Source organism: Capricornis sumatraensis, chromosome 9 (assembly GCF_032405125.1).
Source record: "Capricornis sumatraensis isolate serow.1 chromosome 9, serow.2, whole genome shotgun sequence".
NCBI classification, from domain to species: Eukaryota; Metazoa; Chordata; class Mammalia; order Artiodactyla; family Bovidae; genus Capricornis; species Capricornis sumatraensis.
Genome location: NC_091077.1, coordinates 94349287 through 94375691, shown reverse-complemented (window position 1 = coordinate 94375691; position 26405 = coordinate 94349287). Strand labels below are relative to the sequence as shown.

Sequence of the window (26405 nt, the reverse complement as noted above, 5' to 3'; positions counted from 1 at the left end):
AGACAATGAATTCTTGAATACTGAATATTCAAAATGAATTCTGAATATTCTTTGAAATATAATGGCTTCCCTTGTGGCTCAGATGGTAAGGAATTTGCCTGCATTGTGGGAGATCCAGGTTTGATCCCTAGGGTCAGGAAAATCCCTGGAGAAGGGAGTGGATACCTCCTCCAGTATTCTTGCCTGGAGAATTCCATGGACACAGGAGCCTGGAGGGCTACAATCCATGAGATCACAGAGTCGGACACAACTAAGTGACTAACACTTAAAATACTAACGTATTCGCTCAATAGGAAAAGAGGTTATTGTTTCTACAGGTAGATGTAAAACCAAGGCAAGGAAACTTGTAAGGAGAAAGCTTGGACCAGTTCCTGTGGATAAAGCAAACCCTATTTCATTTACAATCTTCATCTCAGATAGTATGAAGAAGAGAAAGATAAAACCATCCCGTAATACATGAGGCCCACGGGCATACTTCATCTCAAAAGCTTATGAGGCTGTACCAGAACCATTTGACAAGATACCTGAATAAATGAAGCGCAGGATGTCTGATAAACAAGAACAGAAGAAGGCGTCTTTAACAATGACTCGTAAGGGCGGGTTGCCTGGAGACTCCTGGCTAGCACCTGGAAACGCGGGGTCTCTGTTTATAGTAAAGAGATCCTGGGTAGTTTGGATGATACTGGAATCCTGAATGTCGGCAGGACTCTTCACACTGAAGAGCAGCATGAAAACATGGCTGACGGCGCAGAGAACGATCTTGTGGGCCTCGGCCACTTCCTTTAAATCTGGGCTGTAAAACACCACGTCCACACACTGGCAGCAGAACAGCAAGTTGTTTAAGTCGGCGTTATAATGCGATGCTTCAGCCTTCAAGACAGGCATTTTCTCTGTTTCAAAAAAGAAGATAAGAATAACAAACTGCTCTTTAGGTCTACACACCCCCGTCACTTCAGGTTTAAACACAACAAAACAATCTATTTTTTTAAATATTATTAGGTTGAACCATAGGAAGTTGCCAATATTTGGCCATTTTGGACCCAGAAAAACAGCACCTTTTCTATAGCTTCATCTAATTATAAACTAACTATCCAGGAATGACACGGATACACAGAAATACTGTATTTACTTTTCATAGTACAAATGAAAAATGTACCAACGCCACAAAGAGCATTTCTCACTAGGTGTGCCCCCACATAAAATATTTCTCCAAATGCTCGATTTGAGTTATGCTGGCTGTCATCATTTTTCACCTGATGAAAAATTCAAAGAAATTTCTGAAAGTTCTGAAGAGCCCAACCTCACATCTGAAGTAGTTTTCCTCCCAGAACAACTGAAGGCAGAGGCATGAATTGTTAAAACTGCAGCCTCTCAAAAGCCAGGGTTCCGAGTTTCGGACTCGATGGTTTAAAACCATCTTGACCATTTTATTCTGATGCTAAAGTTTGTCTTTCCCTCCTAGTAAAACATTATGCTGCCCCACAGCCAGCTTTTTCCTCTCGGCACATGTCAGGGAGATTGCTGGTCAGGCTCCATATTTCCACAAGGGGATGTAACCTTCCATTCCCTAGTTTGATCACTAACTAAATTTCATTAGCCTCCATCAATTCAGAACATCGGCCCTGAGAACCACAGCCCAGGTCCTCATCATAAACTCTAATTGTGAACAGTCTGCTAACTTTCATCTAAAGCTACACCGAGGAAAGTGTGACCTGGGAAGGGTTGCCTGAAGGATATACAATCATCTAAACCAGTACCATTCAGACTTCTTCAAGAATAAAAACAATTCTTTATTCTAAAGCAGAACTCTAGTCTACAAACTTGACAACAACAAGTTGGGGGCCAGGCTCTTTCTGCCCCGTACCCTATCCATCCTCTTCTCTCCATCACCAGAGGCACCCTACAGATCCTGACTGTCTGAGAACAGTTTATAAAAACCACGTGCCCCAAAGCCCGGGATCGGTCCTTAGCAGAAGTCAGCACCGGAACAAACGTGCACCCGTGGGAAGGTCACACCTGCCCACTATCTCACCTGCTGGCCCCAGATGAAGACCCACAGGTTGTAGTGCTAAATGACCTGAAGCATTCTGCCTTGTCTGAGCAACTGGTATATTTTCTCTTCTTGATTAATAAGAACGAAGAAATTACGCATCAGTATTATTGACTTGGCCACCCCCTACTCATCTTCACATCCAGGAAGTAATTAAGGGCCCAGGGTTTGCTATGTAAAAGACCACATCACCCCTTTCACCCTGCATGTCACCAAGTTCAAAGCCAATTTTACGGTCTGTATGTCCACATTTTTGGAACTGACTTCCCATACAAAATTACACTCTCTTGGCTTGTTCAGGAACATTCATTCATTCACCAAATACTTATCAAGTATGAACAATATCCATAATTACTTGATCTGAACACAGTATTATTTTACCATTGCTATTACAAGATTATGCAATAAGTTCTGGTAAGTTGATATAATTTATTTTTAACTTTATTTTCCTCTAACCCTATATCATGAACATTTTCAAACAGTCATAAACCTCAAAGAATGATACAATGAGCACACATATATCTTGCCCTTAAATTCTGTAATTATTAACACTTTCCTTTTTGGCCTTATCTCTAAATTTTCTCCCTCTCTCTGTGTGTGTGCAACTCTCCTTCACTCACAAACCGTTTAAAAGTAATTTGTAATCATCAGGATACTTTAGTTCTAAATACTTTCATATTTACTCATAACTCATATTTATCTCCTAAGAATAAGAACATTCTTCTACTAAACACAGTACTATTATCATATGTAAGAAAATCCACAGTAATCCCATAGTATCATCTAATTTCCCATCCATAATGAAATTTTACACAACTGTCCCAAGAACATCTTTTACATGTTTTTATGGAACCTGTATCCACTCAAAGTTCATGCATCATATCTGGTTATTTCTCACTGGACTGTAATTTAGAGCAGCTCTCTATCACACACACCATTCCTAAAGAATCTACAGGTTCAAGTTTTCAAGACAATAGTCCTCAAAATGTGACCCAGGTACCACCTGCTTCAGAATCATCTGGGAGGCTTATTTAAAAATCAGATTCAGACTCCATCCCAGATTCACTGAATCGGAATGTCAGGTGAGTCCTGAACACACTCAAATTTGAGAACAATTGCCCCCATGCTTTTGAAATGATCTACAATAAATATCAGCAGAATGTTTAGACACGGGCTAATAAACACACCTGGCTGTTCAAGCTGAGGTGGTCTAATTCCATGAAACGAGTTGCTCATCTTTCTTCTCTTCATTTTTTCACTTGTCTTCTGATTTAAGGCCTGGATCATGAAATATTCCAACTAAAACAAGAATCAAATGTTAGAGCTCTGACAAAATTACGTATCTGACATGATTATTTGGACCCCAAATCACAGCTGCCACTACCATCGACATGTATGCCTTAGCCAATAGTTTTCAATTTTTTTTATTTTTTAAAAACATCTATCAGGCAGAACAGTCTGTGCCTTGTCTAAACATAAACTATCATTCAAGCAAAACACTGTACTTTCTCTTGAATAATCAAGAATGCCAAGCAGTACATCCATGTGACTAAGAATAACCATCTCACGGGCAACTATAATAACTGACACTAGAAAAATTCAAACCAAGAGCAGATCTTTAGCTTTGGGTCACATATGCTCACAACAATTCAGAAAGTTCATATGTGCTCTACTTTTTTTCCTGAACAAATTACTTTGAAACGCATCCATCATTTCATAAATTAAAAATCTTAACCACATGCACTTACACAGCTCTGGGCATGTGATGCCTGGGGCAAAAATACAAAAGGAGGTCCACATACCACCTGCCTAAATATTTAAGTGTTGCAAATCAAGAAAATAAACTGTTACATAAAATATATTCTATCATCCTGCTTTGCCAAGTATGTTATCATTTAAACTGGAAGGCCTGGTTCAGATTTAAATTCTGAGACTCAGAGTTTTCTGCAGCACAGAGAGCTGGCCCCTAACTCCTGGGACCCAAGACCCCTCTTCTGCTCTCCGCCTGCCCACTCCACACTCCCCTACCTGAGGGCACTGGAGCATGCAGGTAGACATCCAGCCCTACACAACCGAGGTCCAGCCACTCTCCCCTCCCCTACTCCTCATATCCAGTCACCCCTCGGTCACCTCTCAGGCCTCAGGGTGTACATTATCAGACATGTGGGCCACCTTCAGGTAGATGGACCCAGGGAAGAGACTGGAACAGACTGAGCAAAACAGACTGAGCAAAACAGACTCAGCACCAGCTGGTCAGAGGACTCGGGATGCTGGGTCACAGCACAGAATGCAATGCTCTGTGTTGATGGAAATGTCCTATAACATCTGTGCTAATCATGGAACAGTAGCCACTAGCTAAATATAGCTATGGAGGACCTGAAATGTGGATAGTGCACTTGAGGAATGGAATTTTTTATTATTATTTATGTATGTACGTGTAAGTCTCTTGAGAATCCCCTGGACTGCAAGGAGATCCAACCAGTCAATCTTAAAGGAAATCAGTCCTGAATATTCATTGGAAGGACTGATGCTGAAGCTGAAGCTCCAATACTTTGGCCACCCAATGCAAAGAGCTGACTCATTGGAAAAGACCCTGATGCTGGGAAAGATTGAGGGCAAGAGGAGAAGGGGATGACAGAGGATGAGATGGTTGGATGGCATCACCACCTCAATGGACTTGAGTTTGAGCAAGCTCCAGGAGATAGTGAAGGACAGGAAGCCTGGTGTGCTGCAGTCCGTGGGGTCGCAAAGAGTTGGACATGACCTGGTGACTGAACAGCAAAAATTATTTATGTATGTATAGGCTTCCCGGGTGGCTAAGCAATGAAGAATCTGTCTGCAATACAAGAGACGTGCATTCGATCCCTGGGTTTGGAAGGTTTCCCTGGAGAAGGAAATGGCAACCCACTCCAGTATTCTTACCTGGAAAATCCCATGGACAGAGGAGCACGGCATATGAGATAGAACAAGTGAAACAAGCTAGATAAAAGTAAAAGATGCTCACATAGCCCAGGTGTTTAAAAATAAACAAGGCTGCTCATTAGAGACATATTTGGAGCTCTGGTTTTAAAAAAAAAAAGCACTACCTGGGCATTTGTATTTTTCAAAAAATTCCAAGATGATTCTGATATACATCTGGATTTTAAAAAGTGATAACAGGTTCTTCTATTAAGTGGTGGTTTTGGAGATATAGAATTCTATAACTTTTCTGTTGGCCAATCGTGATGCGGTGGTATTAAGCAAGTAATAGTTACACAATCACAACAGTAAAATGTGTTTATCAGTTTTCACAACCAATAACCAGACAGAGAATAAAAAATAATTATAATTGCATGCCATAGTGGGAACATGATTAAATTGTCAATATCAAATAACTACATACAACCTGGGGGGTCAAGGAGAGTGATGTGGTGAGTGGAAGTGCATACATGCACTTGTTTTCATCTGCTCAGCTGGTCTATGTCTTTTGGTTGATGCATTTAATCATTTACATTTAAGCTAATTATCAATACTTATGACTCTACTACTGCTTTCTTAATTGTTCTGGATTTATTTTCTGTAGGTAGGGATTTTCTTGGGCATCCCTGGTGGCTCAGATGGTTAAGAATCTGCCTGAAACTCAGGAGACCTACGTTTGATCCCTGGGTTGGGAAGATCCCCTGGAGGAGGGCATGGCAACCCACTCCGGTATTCTGGCCTGGAGAATCCCCATGGACAGAGAAGCCTGGCGGGCTACAGTCCATGGGGTTGCAAAGAGCCAGACAGGACTGAGTGACTCAGCACAGCACAGCACAGGGCTTTTCCTCCTCTTGTTTTCTGTTTAGAGAAGTTCCCTTAGCAATTGTTGTAAAGCTGGTTTGGTGGTGCTGAGTTCTTTTAATTTTTGCTTGTCTGGAAAGCTTTTGATTTCTCCATCAAATCTGAAGGAGAGTCTTGCTGGGTAGAGTATTTCTGCTGGTAGGTTCTTCCCTTTCATCACTGTAAATATGTCACGCCATTCCCTTCTGGCTTGTAGTTTCTGCTGAGAAATCAGCTGATGGCCTGATGCAAGTTCACTGGCATGCTATTTGTCATTCTTCCTTGGTTGCTTTTAATATTTTAAGGTTTGTCAGTTTGATTACTACGTCTCAGTGTGTGCTTCCTTGGATTCATCCTGTTTGGGACACTCTGTGCTTCCTGGACTTGGCTGACTATTTTCTTTCCCATGTTAGGGAAGTTTTCAGTTATTATCTCTTCAAACATTTTCTCAGGTCCTTTCTCTCGTCTCCTTCTGGGACCCCTACAATGTGAATACTGGTGTGCTCAATGTTGTCCCAGAGGTCTCTGAGACTGTCTTCATTTCCTTTCGTCCTTTTCTCTATATTCTGCCCTGTGGCAGTGCTTTCCACCATTCTGCCCTCCAGGTAATTTATCTGTGCTTCTGCCTGTTTCTCTGCCACGGATTCCTCCTAGAGCATTGCTCGCCTCTGTTGGTTCTTTAGTTCTTAGAGGTCTTTGGTAAACATTTCTTGCATCTTCTCAATCTTTGCCTCCATTCCTTTTCCAAGATCCTGAATCAAACTCATTGTCTTTATTCTGTATTCTTTTTCTGGAAGGTTGCCTATCTCTACCTCATTTAGTTGTTTTTCTGGGGTTTTACCTTGTCCCTTCATCTGGGACACAACTTTCTGCTTTTTCATGCTGATTAACTTCCTGTGATGTGGTTCTGTATTAGTCGATGGGAGATTGTGGTTCTTCTTGCTTCTTCTGTCTGCCTTTTTTGATGGAGGAGACCATGAGGCTTGTGTAAGCTTTCTGATGGGAGGGACTGGTGGTGGGAAAAACTGGGTCTTGCTCTGGTGGGCAGGACCTTGCTCAGTAAAGCTTTAATCCAATTATCTGCTGATGGGTGGGGCTGTGCTCCCTCCCCGGTAGTTTTTTGATCTGAGGCAACCCAGCCCTGACTTCCCTGGTGGCTCAGACAATAAAGCATCTGCCTACAATGTGGGAGATCTGGGTTCAATCCCTGGATCAGGAAGATCTCCTGGAGAAGGAAATGGCAACCCACCCCAGTAATCTTGCCTGGAAAATCCCATGGACAGAGGAGCCCGGTAGGCTACAGTCCATGGGGTCGCAAAGAGTCGGACCTGACTGAGCGACTTCACTTTCTAACCCAGCCCTACAGGCTAGTCTACAGGCTCCATCGTCTGGCTAATGGTGACCTCCAAGGGTGTTTACGCCAAAGGGGACCTTCCCAGACAGCTGCTGCCAGTGCCCCCATCCCTGCAATGAGCCCCTGCTGACCCACGCCTCCATAGGAGACCCTCCAACACTAGCAGGTCATTTTGGTTTAGTTTCCTGCGGAGTCACTGCTCCTTTCCTCTGAGTCTTGATTGGTGCGTGCAAGGTTTTGTTTGTGCCCTCCAAGTCTGGAGTCTCCATCTCCCCCAGTCCTGTGGAAGCCTTGTACTCCAATCCCACTGGGCTTCAAGGTCGGATTCCCTGGGGATTCCCAGTCCCTTTGTCAGGTCTGTCGGCTGGGAAGCCCAACATAGGGTTCCAAACCTTCACAACAGTTGGAGAACTTCTTTGGTATTCACTGTTCTCCGGTTTGAGGGTCACCCACCCAGCGGGTATGGGATCTGACTTCATCGTGACTGTGCCCCTCCTACCATCTCACTGCGGCTTCTTCTTTGTCTCTGGACGTGAGGCACTGCTTTCTGGTAGGTTCCGGCGTCCACCTGTCGATGGTTGTTCAGCAGCTAGTGCTCTCGCAAGAGGAGCTGACAGCATGTGCTCCTACTCCCCCATCTTGAACTGGAAGTCTCCTGCATTATTTCTAGATTAATTTAAATATAAACAGCCAGATGTGGCTAGTGGCTACCACACGGACGGTGCAGGTCAGGAGGGGAGCTACGAGCTGCAGTGGGCACCTCCCCATGAGTCCATCAACTGGTGCTCTGTGTGGAGGGGTGCAACCAGAGGAGGCCTTCCAGAGCTCAAGAGCACAGGCTGCCCTTGGCCAGGTCTGAGGGTAACACTGCACTGCTCTTCCTCCCTGACTGCTAAACACAAGATATTAATAGTGAAATGCACCTTTCACTCTGACATTAACACTCCATCCATAATCTTGCAAATACCACTGTTTCTTACACTCAAGGTCCCAGTTATATTTTACTATTCAAGGGTCTAAAGGAGACCATTCTGATCTTATTTTCACATTCTCATTGAGTCTTGAGTTAAGGCAAAAGGAAACCACAAGCTTTTCTCCAGACTCTGACCACTTCTTTGATTCTCATCACGCCTCCAACACTAGGTGTTAGGAACACAGAGAAACAACGAGGGAAGAGAAGAGAACCTGGGAGCTGGGAAATGGGAAGAGTGATCCTGAGAGCCTCAGGGCCAGGAACCTGGAACGGGAACATGAGATCACAGATGCAAGTGCTCCAGCTTCTCTAACAAATGAAACCAAACTATCCTTTTCCCTTTCAGTTCAGTTCAGGCGCTCAGTCGTGTCCAACTCTTTGCGACCCCATGGACTGCAGCACACCAGGCTCCCCTGTCCTCCACTATCCCCCAGAATTTGATCAAACTCATGTCCTTTGAGTCAGTGATGCTATCCAACCATCTCATCCTCTGCCACCCCGCCTTCTCCTTTTGCTTTCAATCTTTTCCAGCATTATGGTCTTCTCCAATGAGTTGGGTCTTCTCCAATGAGTTGGCTCTTCGCATCAGGTGGCTAAAGGGGTAGAGCTTCCGCATGGGTCCTTCCAATGAATATTCAGAGTTGATTTCCTTCAGGATTGATTCATTTGATCAACTTGCAGTTCAAAGGACTCTCAAGAGTTTTCTCCAGCACCACGGTTTGAAAGCACCAATTCTTTGGCACTCTGCCTTCTTTTGGTCCAACTCTCATAGCCATACATGACTACTGGAAAAGCCATAGCTTTGACTATACAGACCTTTGTTGACAAAGTGATGTCTCCATTTTTTAATACACTGTTTAGGTTTCTCATAGCTTTTCTTACAAGAACAAAGTGAAGTGAAAATTGTTCAGTCATGTCCAACTCTTTGAGACCCCATGGACAATAATCCATGGAATTCTCCAGGCCAGAATACTGGAGTGGGCAGCCTCTCCCTTCTCCAGGGGATCTTCCCAACTCAGGGATCGACTCCAGGTCTTCTCACTGCAGGTGGATTCTTTACCAGCTGAGCCACAAGGGAAGCCCAACAGTACTGGAGTGGGTAGCCTTTCCCTTCTCCAGGGGATCTTCCCGACCCAGGAATTGAACTGGGGTCTCCTGCACTGCAGGTGGATTCTTTACCAGCTGAGCTATGTCACTGTCCACAGCGATTTTGGAGCCCAGGAAAATAAAGTCTGTCACTGTTTCCACTTCACAGCAAACGGAAGGGGGGAAGTGGAGGCAGTGGCAACAACAACAACCATTTCACAAGATTAAAACTATTCTTGATTTTAAAACCAAAGTTCTAACTGTGCTTCTAAGAAACAGCTAAAGAGCCAGTCTGACAAATGACTAATTTCTGTGACTGGGGCTTCCACTTACCACTCCTCCGAAATACTTTCCTATGTAGAAGTCATCGAGGCTGTGCAGCTCCAGGTAGGTGGCTCCTAGCTCTTTAGCAAGCTGGATCCCTTCCGTCGTACTGACGCAGCTCCCTCTGTCTGAGGTGCACAGCGGGCACGTGCAGGGTAATTCTTCTGAGAAAGCGAGCATGACGAACAAAGTGTTTTGAAATTAAACACACACACACACAAATGTGCACAGACAACCTGGACATTAAACAACAAATTAAGAGCTCACACCAGAATTACAGTTCAAGGCCACTTCATATAGTCACTGTCCACTAGATTCTGAATGAGAAGTGTCAATGATAACTGCAAGGTCCTTAAAATAAATAAGCTTTAAATGGAAGAACAACGAACAAGATCTTATAAAGTACATGAATTTTTAAATAAATGAATGAATACTATCAAGGCTATTACAGTAACTAAAATACCAGGCCTGCTTCCTTTTATACAACTTCAACCATGAAAACAATGGGCTGGCATTTTCTGTTGTTGTTGTAATAACCTTTAAATACATTCACTAAGTTTGGGCTTCCCTGGTGGCTCAGAGGTTAAAAGCATCTGCCTCAATGCAGGAGACCTGGGTTTGATCCCTGGGTTGGGAAGATCCCCTGGAGAAGGAAATGGCAACCCACTCTAGTATTCTTGCCTGGAGAATCCCATGGATGGAGGAGCCTGGTGGGAGTCGGACACGACTGAGTGACTTCACTCACTCAAGCTTGAATACATCTTTTACTTTAATAGAATCCTCAATTTGACCTCAATCCTGAAAAATTGTCAGTCATTCCAAATTTTATATGAAGTACATTCCTATTAATCCAGACATTTCAATGGCTGAACTCTAAAGCATTCAACTGCAGTGACCAAATTCAATCACTTTTCATCTTTTGCTCCAAGATCATAAAACTAAAAACTGAAAGCATAAATTACTCAAGATGTGAACTGCCCCAAGAATCATGTACAGACCTATGGCTGGGAAGGTGGTAAACCAACCTGTCTGTCAGACTCTGCCTTAATATGGCTAATCGTGTATGTTCAACTCCATATTTGCCAGCCAGCTTTGTTTTGTTTCATGCTACACTTCAGATATGTCATTGTTCAAAAAGCAGCCAAGACCATTTCCAAGAAATCACACTGTTGTAGGCTGGCTTCCCTGAGAAACAGACGCTGATATGGAGACACCGTGTGGAGGAGGCTTTCTGGGGGGTGATCTTGGAAACAGATCTTCTCAGGGGTTCAGGAAGCTGCACTCCACAGAGAGAACTCGAACTGCAATGTTGTTCAACAGACACTTCAGTTACTGGACAGGAGACTCTGGAGCTTAGATGGCCCTTGAGAGGGGTTCCCCACACAAAGCTGGGTTTCTGTATCCCTAAATCAGCCAGTAAGTAGAGGAGGGTTGCCTTGTGGAGGGAGCAAAACCTTGGGCAAGCAGCTTGTATCAGCAGAGGGTAATGCCTGGAAAGGGACTCAGCTGTGACCCCCAGGGGCCAAAAGACCTCGTAACTGAAAGTACAGTGGTCCTGACAGGGCATCTAGGCTGCTCCCCCATCCCCACAGCACACACAACAAGCGTCCTACCAATGAACAGCACAGAGAGGGGGCATCTATATGAACACAGGGTATGCATACCAAGGATATTCAGTGCCAGGTGCATACGTAATACCCAGGTGCACACATACACCTAAGAATTAGATACTTTCAATTCACTGAAAGCATTCTGAGCTCGGAAACCATGCATTCACATCCTCATTTTGCAGAGGAGGAAACTGAAGCTCAGAAAGGTCGTGACATGTCTAAGTCTCCTTGTGTCTTAGAGATAGAGAAACAATAATAAAACTGTTACTTGCTACACCTGATAAAGAGCCATCAAAAGATAAGTTAAAAATTTAGTTTGCATAAAAATGCCATGATTTAAAAATGAAGCTTGGTTTCGCTAAAGTATGCCATAAATAATAAGTCTAGTCTGAGTTTTTGCACTTAGTTTTTTTCTAAGATCATATTAGGTTCAGAGCAAATAAAGTTATCATACACAAGTTAGCCTATCTTGAAAAAGAACACACTGGCATTTCACATTCTTTACAAAGCCATCATAAAGAAGGCCTTTGACTCTCTGAAGACAGAGATCTTCTCATGTCTACAAAGCTCTCCTTATATTGATGGAATGGGGTGGGTAGGCAAATCATCTTATTAAACATTATTTCGGGACAAAAATAAAATCAGTACCATTTTGAGTGAAAAATTAGTGAGCATAATGTAAAATAATTGTGAGGCAACAATCTTGGTTTGAGGGAAAAATCCACTTACTGTCAGGCCTAACCCAGCTGAGCGGGGTTTTCCATCATGTGTAGCCACAAGCATCTTACCAACCTAGAAAGTGTCTCCTGATGTCCAATCGTTACATCTCCTCTATGTCACAGAAGACACTGCTTTTTGTTCACTTGCACCCAAAAGGAAAAAATGTCTAGCCATTACATATTAGGTAGGAGAATAAGCAAAATGTTTATGAATTAAATAAACCAACATTTAGCATTTCATCAGTAACAATCAGGAGACCCCAAATAATTTTAAACTGCAGTGCCTTCTTCAGGACTCACTCCTACTGAGCCTTCCTCCAGAGTCCTGGAACTCTGGGAATCAGTGTTACATTTCCAGTTAACACTGCAGTCTTTTCTCTCCCCTTATATATTATCTTTCAAGGTATTACCACAAAATGTTTAATTTTTTTTCAAAGCAAACACAATGTAACTCTGGAATTAAGATGAACGGCATCTCTTTCAAGAGTGGCTTTGAGAACCGATATGGCAACCCACTCCAGGATTCTTGCCTGGAAAATTCAATGGACGGAGGAGCCTGGTAGGCTACAGTCCATGGGGTCGCAGAGTTGGACACCACTAAGTGACTTCACTTTCACTTTCTTTCAGGGGGATGTTTACAATGTTGCCAGTGCTTGGGAGTATTGGAAATCTTTCTAGGAATTCCAGCCTAGCAATGTACTAGGCTCTGTCAGAGCTTCAAAAAGACAAGACAGGATGCCTGCTTTCAGAAGCTTAAGGCTATGAATACACCTTTGCCAAGTTTGGAAAAAAAATTTCTACTTTAAAGACAAATTCAATATTTAATAAAAGCCAAAAATTTATTCAGAGCCAAGTACGATGAAGACACACACACACAGTCAAGCTTGTCAAAACACGTATAACAAAGCAAAGAGATGAGACTGACTGTACTTGCTGAACTTGTTCTTAAAGCAGCTGGAGAAAGGAGTTACAGAACACCCAGCACACTGGACTGCAAGGGATTCCAGGAGGGAGGAATATTCCAGGAAGGAGGAACAATCCGTGTCCTTGAACCAAAGAGCCAGCTTTAGCTTTGTAATTACCTTGCGATCACATTTCACATGGGAAATTAATTTCACTGTTAGTGAAAATGATTTTTCACATCTGTATACATCATTCATAAAGCCATTCATTCACGCATTGAACGAACGTTTTTTGAGCAGCCACCGCACCTCAAATAGCAGGGTAATAAAGATACACAGATAACTGAAACTCATCATTAACTGAGCCCAGGCAGACAATGACTGCGGACCATTATAATAAGTACTGAAATAAAGGTGTATGAAATCACCATAGGAACAGAGGAGAAATTAACTCTTCCTGGGGGATGGGGAGGGCCTCGCAGAAGAGGGAATGATTTCCAGGGTAAGGAGAAATTCAGTATGCAGACAAGACGGGCTGTGCAGAGGGGTACTCTATATGGTACAACACGGTGCATGCGGAGGCCTGAATGTGAGAAAAGGAACACATCACTTCCACTTTCAAGAGGACAAGCTAAGCCCACAGTGCAATCTCCTCTTCCTGCCAAACCACAGAAATCATGAAATGGGGGGTGGGATGGAAGGGACGAGAGAGATGGGAGGGGGAGTGGAGAGAGAAAAGAAAAAGGGAGGTGAACCTATGGCAACACTGAAAAATTAGGGGATAGACTCTTATAGGACATAAACTAGGGGTCCCTGAGCGGATGCAGGTGGCGAGCACAGGACCAAAGAGGAACCTGGAGGCTCAGAGGACAGGGGGCACCTCACGCCCTGCAGCAACATGGAAGTGCTCACTGCTTCAAGAAGCGGGGCGAGGAGCAGCCCAAGGGCACCCGAGTGGCCCAGGGCAGGGCAGGTCTAAGGTGAGTCTGCACATCCTTCTATACCAGGAGGATGAAGGACCCAAGAACTAACCAGAGCGAGTGTGAAGATGCAAATAGGGGGTACCTAGAGTATCAGAAAGCATAATGAGAAGAATAGACTCTGAAACACTGAATTTAAATAACCAACCCATGAATTTTTCATAATGATTTCAAAGAAAGGTGCAGGAGCAGAGAAAAGGGAGAGCTCTACTTACGGCAGTGATAGTGAAGTGAAAGGCGTTCAGGCGTGTCCAACTCTTTGCGATCCCATGGACTATACAGCCCATGGGATTCTCCAGGCCAGAATACTGGAGTGGGTAGCCTCTCCCTTCTCCAGGGGAGCTTCCTGACCCAGGGACCAAACCCAGGTCTCCCATACTGCAGGTGGATTCTTTACCGGCTGAGCCACAAGGGAAGCCTGACTCTACTTACAGTAGCGTGCCAACTAATAAATGAAGAAGGAATGATAGGAAATCACTATTTTGCAACCCCAGTGATCACAACTGAAGGGATCATGCAAAATAACGGGTTTGGATTCTTATTAATAATGTCAGTGTCATGAAAGATACCCCTCCCGACCCCCTTCCCAAAAAAAAAACAGCTAGGAAACTGGGAACTGTTCTGAATTAAGACACCAGGGAGACGTGAGAACTAAATGCAACACACAGTCCTTAATTTCATACTGAATTTTTTTAAAAAAGAAAAAAATTAGAATACATGGGAAAATGTGAACATGGGTTATATTTTAAATAATAATGTAACAGGTAATAGTATGTTTCTTGAGTGATGGTTGCATTATGGTTAATAGGAAAATGGTTCTGTTCTTAGAAGAGACATGCTTAATTAATCAGGATTGAGGAAATTCCATAATGTTTACAATTTACCATCAAATGGTTCAAACAAACAAACAAAGTGTGTGTTTTTAATTTCTGGAGCTTACTGTCCTATTCTTGTCAAGTTCTTAGGTTTGAAATTTTGCAAATAGAAAAAAAAAGATGAAAGTTTCTATAGGATTGAAAGAGTTGAGTATTATGATCTGAGATATTCTAGGATGGTTATTCTGAGAGAATCTATTTCAGAAAGAAGCCAAGCAGGAAAAATTGACCAGAGGCTGATTTACCAGCAAGCCTAAGCTTCAAAGCCCTTCCTTATGGCTTGTTTCCAAAGTCCTGGGAGAAACCTGGGCCTTGGGTTCTTTCACATGACATATGCTTTTGTAAAATATGCAAAATGAGATAGTCTGTCTATGTCTGGTGAAGACACAGGCCTCCTTCCGATCCAACTCACTTCACCTTGCATCAGGCAGCTTTGGAGTAGCTGTGGACATTTTTAGGACGCTGCGAAAGAGGAATTTAAATTTAGGTTTCGTGAGATACTATTTGCGGTCTGTAGTCACTTCCGTGTAAGTGTTTTCGAGCTGTCTCGGTACATGAACGGCCTTCAGGAATGCTTCTTCCACCCACAGTGCAGACTAGTCCAGCATCAGGACACAAAGAGGCAGAGCTGAGAGACAAGCAAACAGGACACAAACCGTGGTGCCAGCTCCAAAAAAAACCCAACTACCATTCTTTTTGCTCTACAGAAAATCTCAGAAAGGGGTTCTCATGTGAAGACTTGATCAAAGAATCTGCAGCCAAAAAATATACAAAAAGTTAGAGAAGTGTCAGGTTTTTTTAAAAAAGAAACTTTTTAAAAAATGTCTGTGGTATTTGACAGCTTTTCTGGAGTTGTAATTTCTTTGGCTTTCTTTTCACATTCTGAATAAACATTCATTTGTATACATGTATGTCTGTTATTTTGTAGTTTTTTTTTTTTTTCCTTACAAAGAACCTTTACAATTGTATAGATCTCAAATCCTACAAAATTTGGAACTGCCCACTTAGACCAAAAAGAAAGTCATTCTGACAGATAATTAAATCACTAGGATCTGAAATTCAGTAAACATGATGAGTTTGAGGTTTATTTAAAATATAAATCAAAACAGCTTCCGAGTCAACTGGATAATTGGAACAGGAAAGAAAGACTGCCTAGATGATTCTAGTGTGGGTGAACAGATAAGTTTGGCATTATTTCTCAAGAGTGGGGAACTCAGAATGAAATTAGAATACTACTTAATACCATACACAAAGATAAACTCAAAATGGATCAAAGACCTAAATCTAAGATCAGAAACTATAAAACTCTCAGAGGAAAACATAGGCAGAACACTCGATCACATAAGTCAAAGCAAGATCCTCTATGACCCACCTCCTAGAGTAATGGAAATAAAAACAAAAGTAAACATGCGGAACCTGATTTAACTTAAAAGCTTTTGCACAGCAAACGAAACGATAAGCAAGGTGAAAAGACAATCCTCAGAATGGAAGAAAATAATAGCAAATGAAACAACTGACAAAGGATTAATTTCCAAAATATACAAGCAGCTCATACAACTCAATGCCAGAAAAACAAACAACTCGATCAAAAAGTGGGCAAAAGACCTAAACAGACATTTCTCCAAAGAAGACATACAGATGGCTAACAAACACATGAAAAGATGCTTAATGTCACTCATTATTAGAGAAATGCAAATTGCAACTACAATGAGGTATCACCTCACACTGGTCAGAATGGCCCTCATCAAAAAGTCTACAAACAATTAATGCTGGAGGGGTGTGGAGAAAACGAATGCTCTTGCACTGTTGGTGGGAATATAAATTGATACAGCCACTATGGAAGATGGTACGGAGATTCCTTAAAAAACTAGGAATAAAACCACCATATGACCCAGCAATCCTAGGCATATACCCTGAGGAAACCAAAATTGAAAAAGATACATGTATCCCATTGTTCATTGCAGCGCTATTTACAATAGCTAGAACATGGAAGCAACCTAGATTTCCATTGACAGATGAATGGATAAAGAGGTTGTGGTACATATACACAATGAAATATTACTCAGCCATAGAAAGGAACACATCTGAGTCAGTTCTGATGAGGTGGATGAACCTGGAACCTATTACACAGAGTGAAGTGAGTCAGAAAGAGAAGGATAAACATTGCATTCTAACACATATATATGGAATCTAGAAAAATGGTACTGAAGAACTTATTTACAGGGCAACAATGGAGAAAGAGACATGGAGAATAGACTTATGGACATGGAGAGAGGAGAGGAGAGGGTGAGAAGTGGAAAGAGTAACATGGAAACTTACACTACCATATGCAAAATAGATAGCCAACGGGAATTTGCTGTATGGCTCAGGGAACTCAAACAGGGGCTCTGCATCAACCTAGAGGGGTGGGATGTGGAGGGAGATGGGAGGGAGGTTCAAAAGGGGGGGATACATGTATACCTGAAGCTGATTCATGTTGAGGTTTGACAGAAAACAGAAAAATTCTGTAAAGCAATTATCCTTCAATTAAAAAAAAAAAAAAAGATTGGGGAACTCAGTAGAAAGAGGAAGGTATCTGTGGAGACATGGGTCAGGAGAGAGACTGGAGCCAGAGAAAGAGACCGTGTAATCACCGTGTAGCTGCAGGGAAGTGAGAACAGATTAGCAGGTGCAGCTCAGAGGAAACGGCAAGAAGAGGTGAAGAAAAAGGATGGGACCCTGGGCAGCAGCCACAGAGTGGACTGATTTGGTGCATGAGTAAGAGGGGCCTCAGGGAGCCAGGAAATAAGACAGAGAATTACAACAATCAGGAAGAGAAAAAGTAGCTTTTGCTGAGTGGGGAGAGAGGTGTGTTTGAATAACTTCAAAGGGAAGATTGTTATTAGAATGTCAATTAAACTGGGCGACAGGCATATAATTGGCAGCCCTGAGTGAAAACAAACCCAGCGTCATTGCGAAAGTCAAGTTAGACTGTAGTGGACTCAAGAATGAATGGGAAGTCAGGAAGTGGACTCAGGAAGTGTGGATGACTCGTTCAAGAACTGTGACCAGCAATAAAAAGAAGATTAGGGAAGTAGAGGGGACATGGGGTCAAAGAAGGGTCAAGCCTGCTTTATTCACATCTACTAATGCTAAACACATATCTACCATGTGACCCAAAAATCCTCCCAGAAATCTACCTAACCATCATCAAAAGAATGCAGAGATAAACCCTGGTATACTCATACAGTGGGACAATACACAGCAATAAAAAGAACAAATTACAGATAAGTTCTGCATGCATGAATCTCAAAAGTATCACACTAGCCGAAATTAGTCAAACACAAGACACTGCATATTGTATAATTCCATTTGTATGAGGGTCAGAAATAGGTAAAACTAACTTATGATGTTAGAAGTCAGAACAGCAGTTATCTCTGGGGAGGTGAAGGTGAAGTTGCTCAGTCATGTCTGACTCTTTGCGACCCCGTCGACTGAAACCTACTAGGCTTCTCCGTCCATGGGATTCTCCAGGCAAGAATACTGGAGTGGATTGCCATTTCCTTCTCCAGGGGATCTTCCCGACCCAGGGATTGAACCCAGGTCTCCCGCATTGGAGGCAGACATTTTAACCTCTGAGCCACCCGGGAAGTCATCTCTGGGGAGGGGTGTTATTAAGTGGGTAGGGGCAAGAGTGGCTTCTGGAATGAGGCAAAAGTTCTATATATCTCGATCTGTATGAGATGGCTGTATAGATGCATACATAAGTAAAAAAATGCATTAAACTGTGCTCTAAAATTAGTGAAGTCTAATGTCCTTTATTTAGCTATACTTCAATAAAAAGGAAGAAAAAAATGAATAAAAACAGAATTTTAAAGACAGTTTTACTGAGGAAATAATCCTTAAGAACTAAAAAACACCATCAATTCAAACAGAATTCTGAGCTGACCTTGAGATAATTTGACAACAGTATGTACAGCAGCAACTACTGAAACTGAACCTAAACAATCCGCCAGCTATGGAGTCACCAATACTCTCAAGGTGGTGTTGTCAATACATTCAGCTCATTCACTGCAGACCTACCTAAAAACTGAGCTCTCAACCCCACACCCTTATGGGGACAATTTATCTTTCCTAACTGAACAGTCCCTTAGATTGTCAAAAACAGTTTTCCAGGGCTCAGTGTCAGCCTAATAACTCTCCCATATCAAAAAGAACACAATGACTGACTTCCTTCACTTCAGAAAACTAAGATCATGGCATCTGGTCCCATCACTTCATGGCAAGTAGATGGAGAAACAGTGGAAACAGTGACAGACTTTATTTTTGGGGGCTTCAAAATCACTGCAGATGGTGACTGCAGCCATGAAATTAAAAGACACTCGCTCCTTGGAAGAAAAGCTATGACCAACCTAGACAGCACATTAAAAAGCAGAGACATTACTTTGCCAACAAAGGTCCATCTAGTCAAAGCTATGGTTTTTCCAGTGGTCATGTATGGATGTGAGAGTTGGACTATGAAGAAAGCTGAGTGCTGAAGAATTGATGCTTTTGAACTGTGGTGTTGGAGAAGACTCTTGAGAGTCCCTTGGACTGCAAGGAGATCCAACCAGTCCGTCCTAAAGGAAATCAGTCCTGAATATTCATTGGAAGGACTGATGTTGAAGCTGAAACTCCGATACTTTGGCCATCTGATGCGAATAACTCATTTGAAAAGACCCTGATGCTGGGAGGGATTGAAGGTGGGAGGAGAAGGGGACGACAGAGGGTGAGACGGTGGGATGGCATCACCGACTCAATGGACATGAGTCTGAGTAATCTCCAGGAGCTGGTGATGGACAGGGAGGCCTGGCGTGCTGCAGTCCATGGGGTCGCAGAGTTGGACACGACTGAGCGACTGAACTGATACTGATACTTCACTTCTGTAGAAGAACAGTTTAAAAGATAACCTTGTACCCATGAGAATCACAGTAGTTTGTGACACTTATGTTTGACGTCTCATTATCATAGCCATTGATGAAGAGATGACAGCTGGCAATTTGAACCCAATCATTTTGCTTTAAAAAAAATTACTAATCATCAATAAATAATGCTTTTCAAAATTATCATGGCACCTGCACTCTCATATAAACGAAAACTACTTACCATTTTGTCTTGTACCAACAGCAGCAATGATTACTGGAACTGAATTTAATGCTCTTTTTATCACTGGAATATAATTATCCTTCACTTCATGGAATGAAAACTTGTCGTTTACATTGTATTTGATCACAATGATGTCCGCACCTCCAATTAGATTTCGAGAGGTATACCAGTCACTGTCAAAAATGTCCTAAACCAAAATGTAGAGAGCAATCTTTAGTCTGCCTATCTTCAAATTCATCATGAAATAAACTGTAATATATTAATTTTTTTGCTACATTTTAACTTTTGAATTCATTTAAAAATTATCAACAATTTTAAAGAAAAATGAAAAATAAATAAAAATTTATTTTTTAAAAGGTAACTCATGAAATTTAAAATGTTTGAAGTCAATCAACTCTTTAAATTTTTTTTTATATTCTTTTAGCCTGGAGAGCTAGGTAAAACAGAACCTAGAGGATCCCTGAGACTCTGATGAAATAAGCAACCTCTTTCAACACCTGTACCTAAAAATAAGCACTTTGTTTTAAAATTATGCCATAGCTTTATCACCTATAGTTTCAAAAATGTAACACTTGCATTTTAGATACAAGAGCATCAGTGTGAGTAAGGAAGCTTCAGAGGATGTTCTGTGACCCAGTTAGTGCAGGATTGTTCAGTGTTTTGGATTATAATTACTGTCAACGCCACGGAGCTCCATGTATTATATACACAAATTTCATATATATCTTTCGACTTTATCCGTTCTTTGGACAGTACTCCATATATATAGTGGTTTAAGGGAGGAGAATGGGGCAGGGAGAGGGTATGCTTTCATAAAAAGATGGTGTGTATTTTAAGATGTGAACATGGTAAGGAATACACTTGCAATTCATGTATTTTCCTCCTATCAATTAAAAATTCAGGTTAAACCTTTCCAGTTTTGAAAATCTTTATTCTGGACTACAGTTAATAATATTTAGGCTTCCCAGGTGGCACAGTGGTAAAAAAATCCACCAGCCAACGCAGGAGACATCAGTTTGATTCCTGGGTTGGAAAGATCCCCTGGGAAAGGAAATGGCAACTTGCTCCAGTATTCTTGTCTGGGAAATCCTATGGACAGAGCCTGGTGGGCTACAGTTCATGGGGTCCCAAAGACAGTGACGGAGCATGCACATGAATAATATTTATATTTAGAATTAAGGCCAAAAGTAACTTATTATGGACCCTATAAAGTTTTTGAGGATAAAAGTTTGCACTTTGATATTTAAAAAATAATTTTTCAAAGTTATTGCGTGAACAGTGGTGTAAGAAAAATATCTGTATGTACCTTAAAACCATTGCTAAAATATGCATAAATGCCTCCTTCTTCCATTCTGGTTAACTATTAATCATTATTTGCCCTTTCATGTGGCCTTTGGTATGTATTCCTGGGATGTAATGAAGCTAGATTAAGAAAAGAGCTAGATGTGGCTGACAAGTCCAAAAAGCTGGTGGCCTATGAAAGTTCGCACTTTGAAGTATGAGTTCAAAACAGGGTTTCAATCGACTGTGACAGAGCTTTTATTCTGCTAGAAAATTCTGGAGAAGGGTCACGGCAATGCCCTTTGGCAGAGTTTCTTCTAACCAGTACACCCCTATGCCCTGGCCAAGCCTCTCCCAGTTCCCTGCACCCTCACAACCTGCCCATTTCCAAAAGTATACTCAGTAACACGAATGACAGAATTTTTAGATATGAATACCTTACCCAAAGTGGGACAGACACAGCGTTTTTAGAGGAAGACTTAAAAACGAAACAGGAAAAAAAAAAAAAAAAAAGAGGCCAACCATGGGGCTACAAACAGCAAAGGCAAAACCTTGAATATCGTGGAGGATGGAAGAAGAGGGAAAAGTGGAAAGGGACACAGATCAAGAAAATGTGAAAGCTTCCCAGCAGAGCTCTATGCTAATTTCCAAATCCCAAACCACAAAACCCATTCAGTTCCAACTGTGTCTGGTATAGTATTCAAGCTCAAAGTGTGTAAGTACAACAGGGTATGGAAGTACAGTAAAGAAAGGGGACAAAGTCAGATGAGTGGGACGAACAAACGAAAGAAGTGAGAGCAATATCAAGCAGCCATTTAACTCTGAGAAAACAAATCCAAAGTAACTGCTCTTTGCATTCCGAATGGTTCAAAATTCCAGAATACTGGAGGGGTTAAGAAGGAAAGAGGAGACACTTAAGGGAAAATATTATGAGGAAATGGGTTTTGGCTTCATTAACTCTGTGGTATTGAGGATATAAAAACTATAACTAATTTTACTTTTTAATGCAAATCAGAGCTTCAAACCCTGCACAAGAAATGTGTGCATATATTACCTCATTGCTTTTTATGGAATATTTCTGGTAAACAGCAAAAGATCTAGAAATGAAATAATAAATTTTTAAAAAAAACATGGATTTGAGAGACATACTATTAATAAATAATAAGCTACATAAAATGAATTTGAAGCTCATTTATTTAAAGTGCGAAGTATAAATGGCAAAGATCCAGAGCAGGGCAGCAGACCTACAGAAGAAACCTAGGAAAGAGGAGCACAACTATCTCATTCTAACTCCAAGGAAACAACGTCACATTTCTTCAAACTATCTCAAAGAGAAAATGTTCCACTGATTTCTAGAAATACGAAGGAAATCAAATTCTCCCAACCCTCATAAATCAGTTCCAGGATTTCCTCAGGACAGTTATGTAACATAAGGCTTGGACCCACAGTTGGGGAATGGAACTCATCTTTTAAAAGGAATCTGAATTTTTACAATGAAACAACAATTCCATTCTACTTGGTTGTGGGGCTGCAATACAGCATCTATTAATACTAAGTACTAACAAGCTGCCTCTGTGTTCTCGTGTGTAAATCTTGAATGATATGTAGGTAAACTTTACTTTTGCTTAGTGTAAGCAATACATGGCTATGGTAAAGTTGTGATAAATACTTTATTATTATCATAGCTACCACTTATTAAGTATTTACTCCATACCAGTCTGGATGCTAAGAACTTTACACTATTCTCTCATTTACTCTTTGGCATAGTTCTAGCGGGGGGTAGAGGGGTGATTATTATGTTTATTTTACACACAGGGAAAATAAGGCCAAAAGAGGATGAGTGACTTTACCCAGGAACACAGCCACTAAGTACCAAGGTGAGGATCTGAAATCAGGTCCTTTTGATAGCAAAACTTGCGCTCTATCTGCTTTGCTGTGTTTAATATTCTGATTCAGTACATGTCAAATACCAGCTGATGAATACAATCAACTTTCATACCTCCAACGGGCTTTTACTTACCACCTAGAGAAGAAAAGCATCTTTTAAAGAGTAGCTCTACAAACACATTCTACTATGCCTTGAAGACCATTATAACCCAGAAAACTGTGCCTGGTTACATACAAACTCAATGCCTTAAAAAGGGCCAGAGTTAACCAACCAAAGGTGATTAGAATAATAAAACATAACAATCAAAAATCTAGATGACAAGGTTAATTTTAACTGATTGGGAAGATTTCATTTAGTACAATCCATGGGATCACAAGTACTGCTTTTTGTTAAATTATTAATAATAACATCAACAGGAGTTAACTGCTCAAAAAAACAAAACAAAACAAAACAGGAAAGGTTATCCTAACATCCTAATTCAGCTTATTTTATTTCCCCTCCATTTATTTACTCTATTCACTCAATATTTGTCCAACTGAGTGTAGACCCAGTAAGTTTCTAGATTGTATGATTTTTCACAATGAAATGATCAAAGGGGAAGAAGGGTTTCATTTGTTTGCATGGACTCCAGCCAGTAAGTTCTCTACCCATACTTCTTATGATCAGCATCATCAATGTCGTAATTAGGAGTTTAATAGCCTCCCTGTTAGACTGAAAAGGCCTGTTTTTCATTTATTTTAGTCTACTAACATAAATTTACTTTTTAGCTGAAAATTTATTTGGACAAGTGATCTTTTCTTTCTGTAATATGGAAATCCTCATAAGAAATGTTTTTACAGACATTTTACACATTTCTTTGGAAAGGTGTATCCTGTCTTTGTATAGGTGTAGCCTATAGTCCCTAATTCACTTTTCTTAAACTGTGGTTTAAATGTAAACCTCATATAAAGATAACCTCTATTTTTTTCAGACCTTAAACCTTCTTCTGTTATAAAATATAACACTTAGCTGCAATGTAGATTCTATACTAGTAAAGACTCAGAAACTTTCAAATAAGATTACATGAAAACATTCTGGATGCTACTGTGTACTGAAAAACATTTATACCATCAGGATGTAGATTTTTTTCTTCTTTTATCACTCAAGAATTAGACTAGCATTTATCAAGTTCATTACAATTTCTTCTAATCATCGCAAATTTTAAAGCTTTTTTCAAGTCCCAAAATAGTATCAGTAATATTTCTGATTTACGGGTCAGGAAAAAGAAATGGCTAAATATATCAGGAACATCTGCACTATTAAAATTAAAAACTAATTAAAAAATTTTTGAAAGTGCTATAAACGAGTTGTTTAAATTTAATTCTCAGTCCCTGACTTTCCCCCTCCTTTCCAGGGGTCCTATTTCTGAGCTGGCCCCCAGTGAAATGTATTTTGGCTCTGTTGAGCTTTCAGAGATCTTTATTTTTAGAACACTCATATTACTATATCCCCCACACAGGATAGGCAAGAAAAAAAAAAAGACCACTGCTCTCTGCTGGTGAAACTTAGTGACCCGCGTCCCTTGGGGTTGGGACATTTAAGGGTCAGCTGTCTTAACCAAGAGACAACCCACAATCGTGAAACGTACGCCTAAGTGCCTCACATTCTCACTGGGGCTTTTTTTTTTTTTTGCCTTCTAAGAGTGTTCTTTGATTAGGCTGGCCCCTGCCCCCTGAAACGAAGGACCAAAGACTTTCCCCAAAATGTTAAAAAGAAAAGAAAAGAAAAGAAAACTCTCCCCCGGTGACCCGGACGTTGACATTCATGAAAGGAGGGGCGGGGGGAGAAAAGAAAGAAAAGGAAAGGAAAGCTCCGTCAGCCCCCTTACCCAGACGGGACAGTCGTGGACCACCAGCTTGACGTTCCCAAACGCGCTGGCCTGATACTCGGTGAACACGGGCCGCGCGGCCGCGCCGCTCGCGCTCAGCAACAAGCTGCTCTCGTCCCCGGAGACCAGCGGGCTTCTCCCCAGGTAGGCGCGGATGAGCCCCGACGGCCGGCTGTCCTGGTGGAACGCGTCCCCCTCGTTCCCCAGCGCCACGATGTGAATGGACCTAAGGCGGCCGAGACCAGGGGGAGAAGAGGCGCGTGGTGAGCGCGGGGGGCAGCGCGCGGCGAGGACGGGCGCGCGAGAGCCCCCCGGGCCCGGGGTGGGGCGCACGGCACGCGCCGGAGCTGGAGACCAGAGCGGGCCCGCGACGCGTACGTACATGATCTCCAGTCCCCCGGGCCCGGGCGGCGGCGCGGAGAAAGGTCGGCTCCTCGCGGCCTGCGGGGGGCCAGGCGGCGGCGTGGTTTCCGCCCCCCGCCGCCACCACGCGCGCCCCCCAGCAATCAGCTCATCCCGGGCCGCGTCTCCCCCTCCTCGCGCGCCTCCAGCGCGGCGCGGCCGACGCAGAGCGGGCGGGCGAGCGAGCTCCGGGGGCCGCGTGCGCGCCGCCAGCAAGTCAGGAAGTGCCGGGGCGCATCCCGGGCGGGGGGACCCGCCGTTCCCGCTGCCGGGCCCCCGCCGCCGCCGCGGAGACTCGCCGGGCGCCGCGCTCCCCCGGCCGGGCGGCCCGCCGCCGCGCCTCCTGCTTCTGGCTCCGCGGCGGGTGGGGGAAAGCCGGGCCTCCGCCCCCCTCTGCGGGCCGGGCGGCAGCCGCACGTGCCGGCCTTGGAGATGGGGGTGTCCTCGGGCGGACGCGGGGGCCTCGCTGCCCGCTGAGGCTCCCCCCCCCCGAGCCGGGGCAGCGGCGGCGGCGGCGGGCCGGATACAAAGGAACGGCCTGCGCGGGGCGCCGCGGAATATAAATTAATAAATACGACGCCCCGGCCCGAGAGCTCCCGGTCACCAATCCGCCTGCAGCAAGTTTGTTCAACTCGAAAGGCTGTAACCGGAGCCGAGCCGGGGAAAGGGGGTGGGGGGCGGGGTGTGGTGATGGGGCGGTTGCGGCCCCTGCTCCCTAAAGACTAGGGGGTAAAAAAGGGTAAGGGAGGCCAGGGAATCCAGCCCCCGGCCGCTCCAGCAGCCCCCCCTTTTTTTCTCCCCCCCCCCCCTTCTTGGCCTTGACCAAAAATGTTTTTACCAAGTCTGCCGCTTGGTCATTTGTCAACATGTAGTACAGCTGTTTTCTACAATCATACTTGCGAGAGAAAAAAAAAAAAGGAAAGGCAACATTCATCGTGGTGCAGAAAGGGTTCTTTGTTCACGCACCAATTAATTCGCGAACGTCGCTTCTCGGGAGGATTATTTACTACTTCAAGCTATATTTGGCATCTTTTTTGACCAAAAGCCGAAGGATTTTGTTTTGTTTAAGTGTTGAGGTTCTGATTGTGATAGCTGTAGGAAGTCGTTACGCGTGAGGTTGTTTAACGTGTTTATAGACCAAATGCTAGCTTACGTGGGGGATTTTTCGGTAC

At 42.8% G+C, this 26405-nt stretch overlaps 1 protein-coding gene across 1 annotated transcript in view; it reads right to left on the bottom strand.

Annotated features, from left to right (window-relative positions):
* Window positions 1-25215, bottom strand: part of RHOBTB3 (Rho related BTB domain containing 3) — a 60316-nt gene extending 35101 nt beyond the window's left edge. The window contains exons 1-5 of the mRNA XM_068981127.1: window positions 24832-25215; window positions 19796-19982; window positions 9595-9749; window positions 3238-3349; window positions 525-890 (exon numbers count right to left, since the gene is read on the bottom strand). Of these exons, the coding sequence (XP_068837228.1) occupies window positions 525-890; window positions 3238-3349; window positions 9595-9749; window positions 19796-19982; window positions 24832-25215 (1204 nt within the window). The remainder of the gene's footprint in view (window positions 1-524; window positions 891-3237; window positions 3350-9594; window positions 9750-19795; window positions 19983-24831) is intronic.
* Between the last annotated feature and the right edge of the window lie 1190 nt (window positions 25216-26405).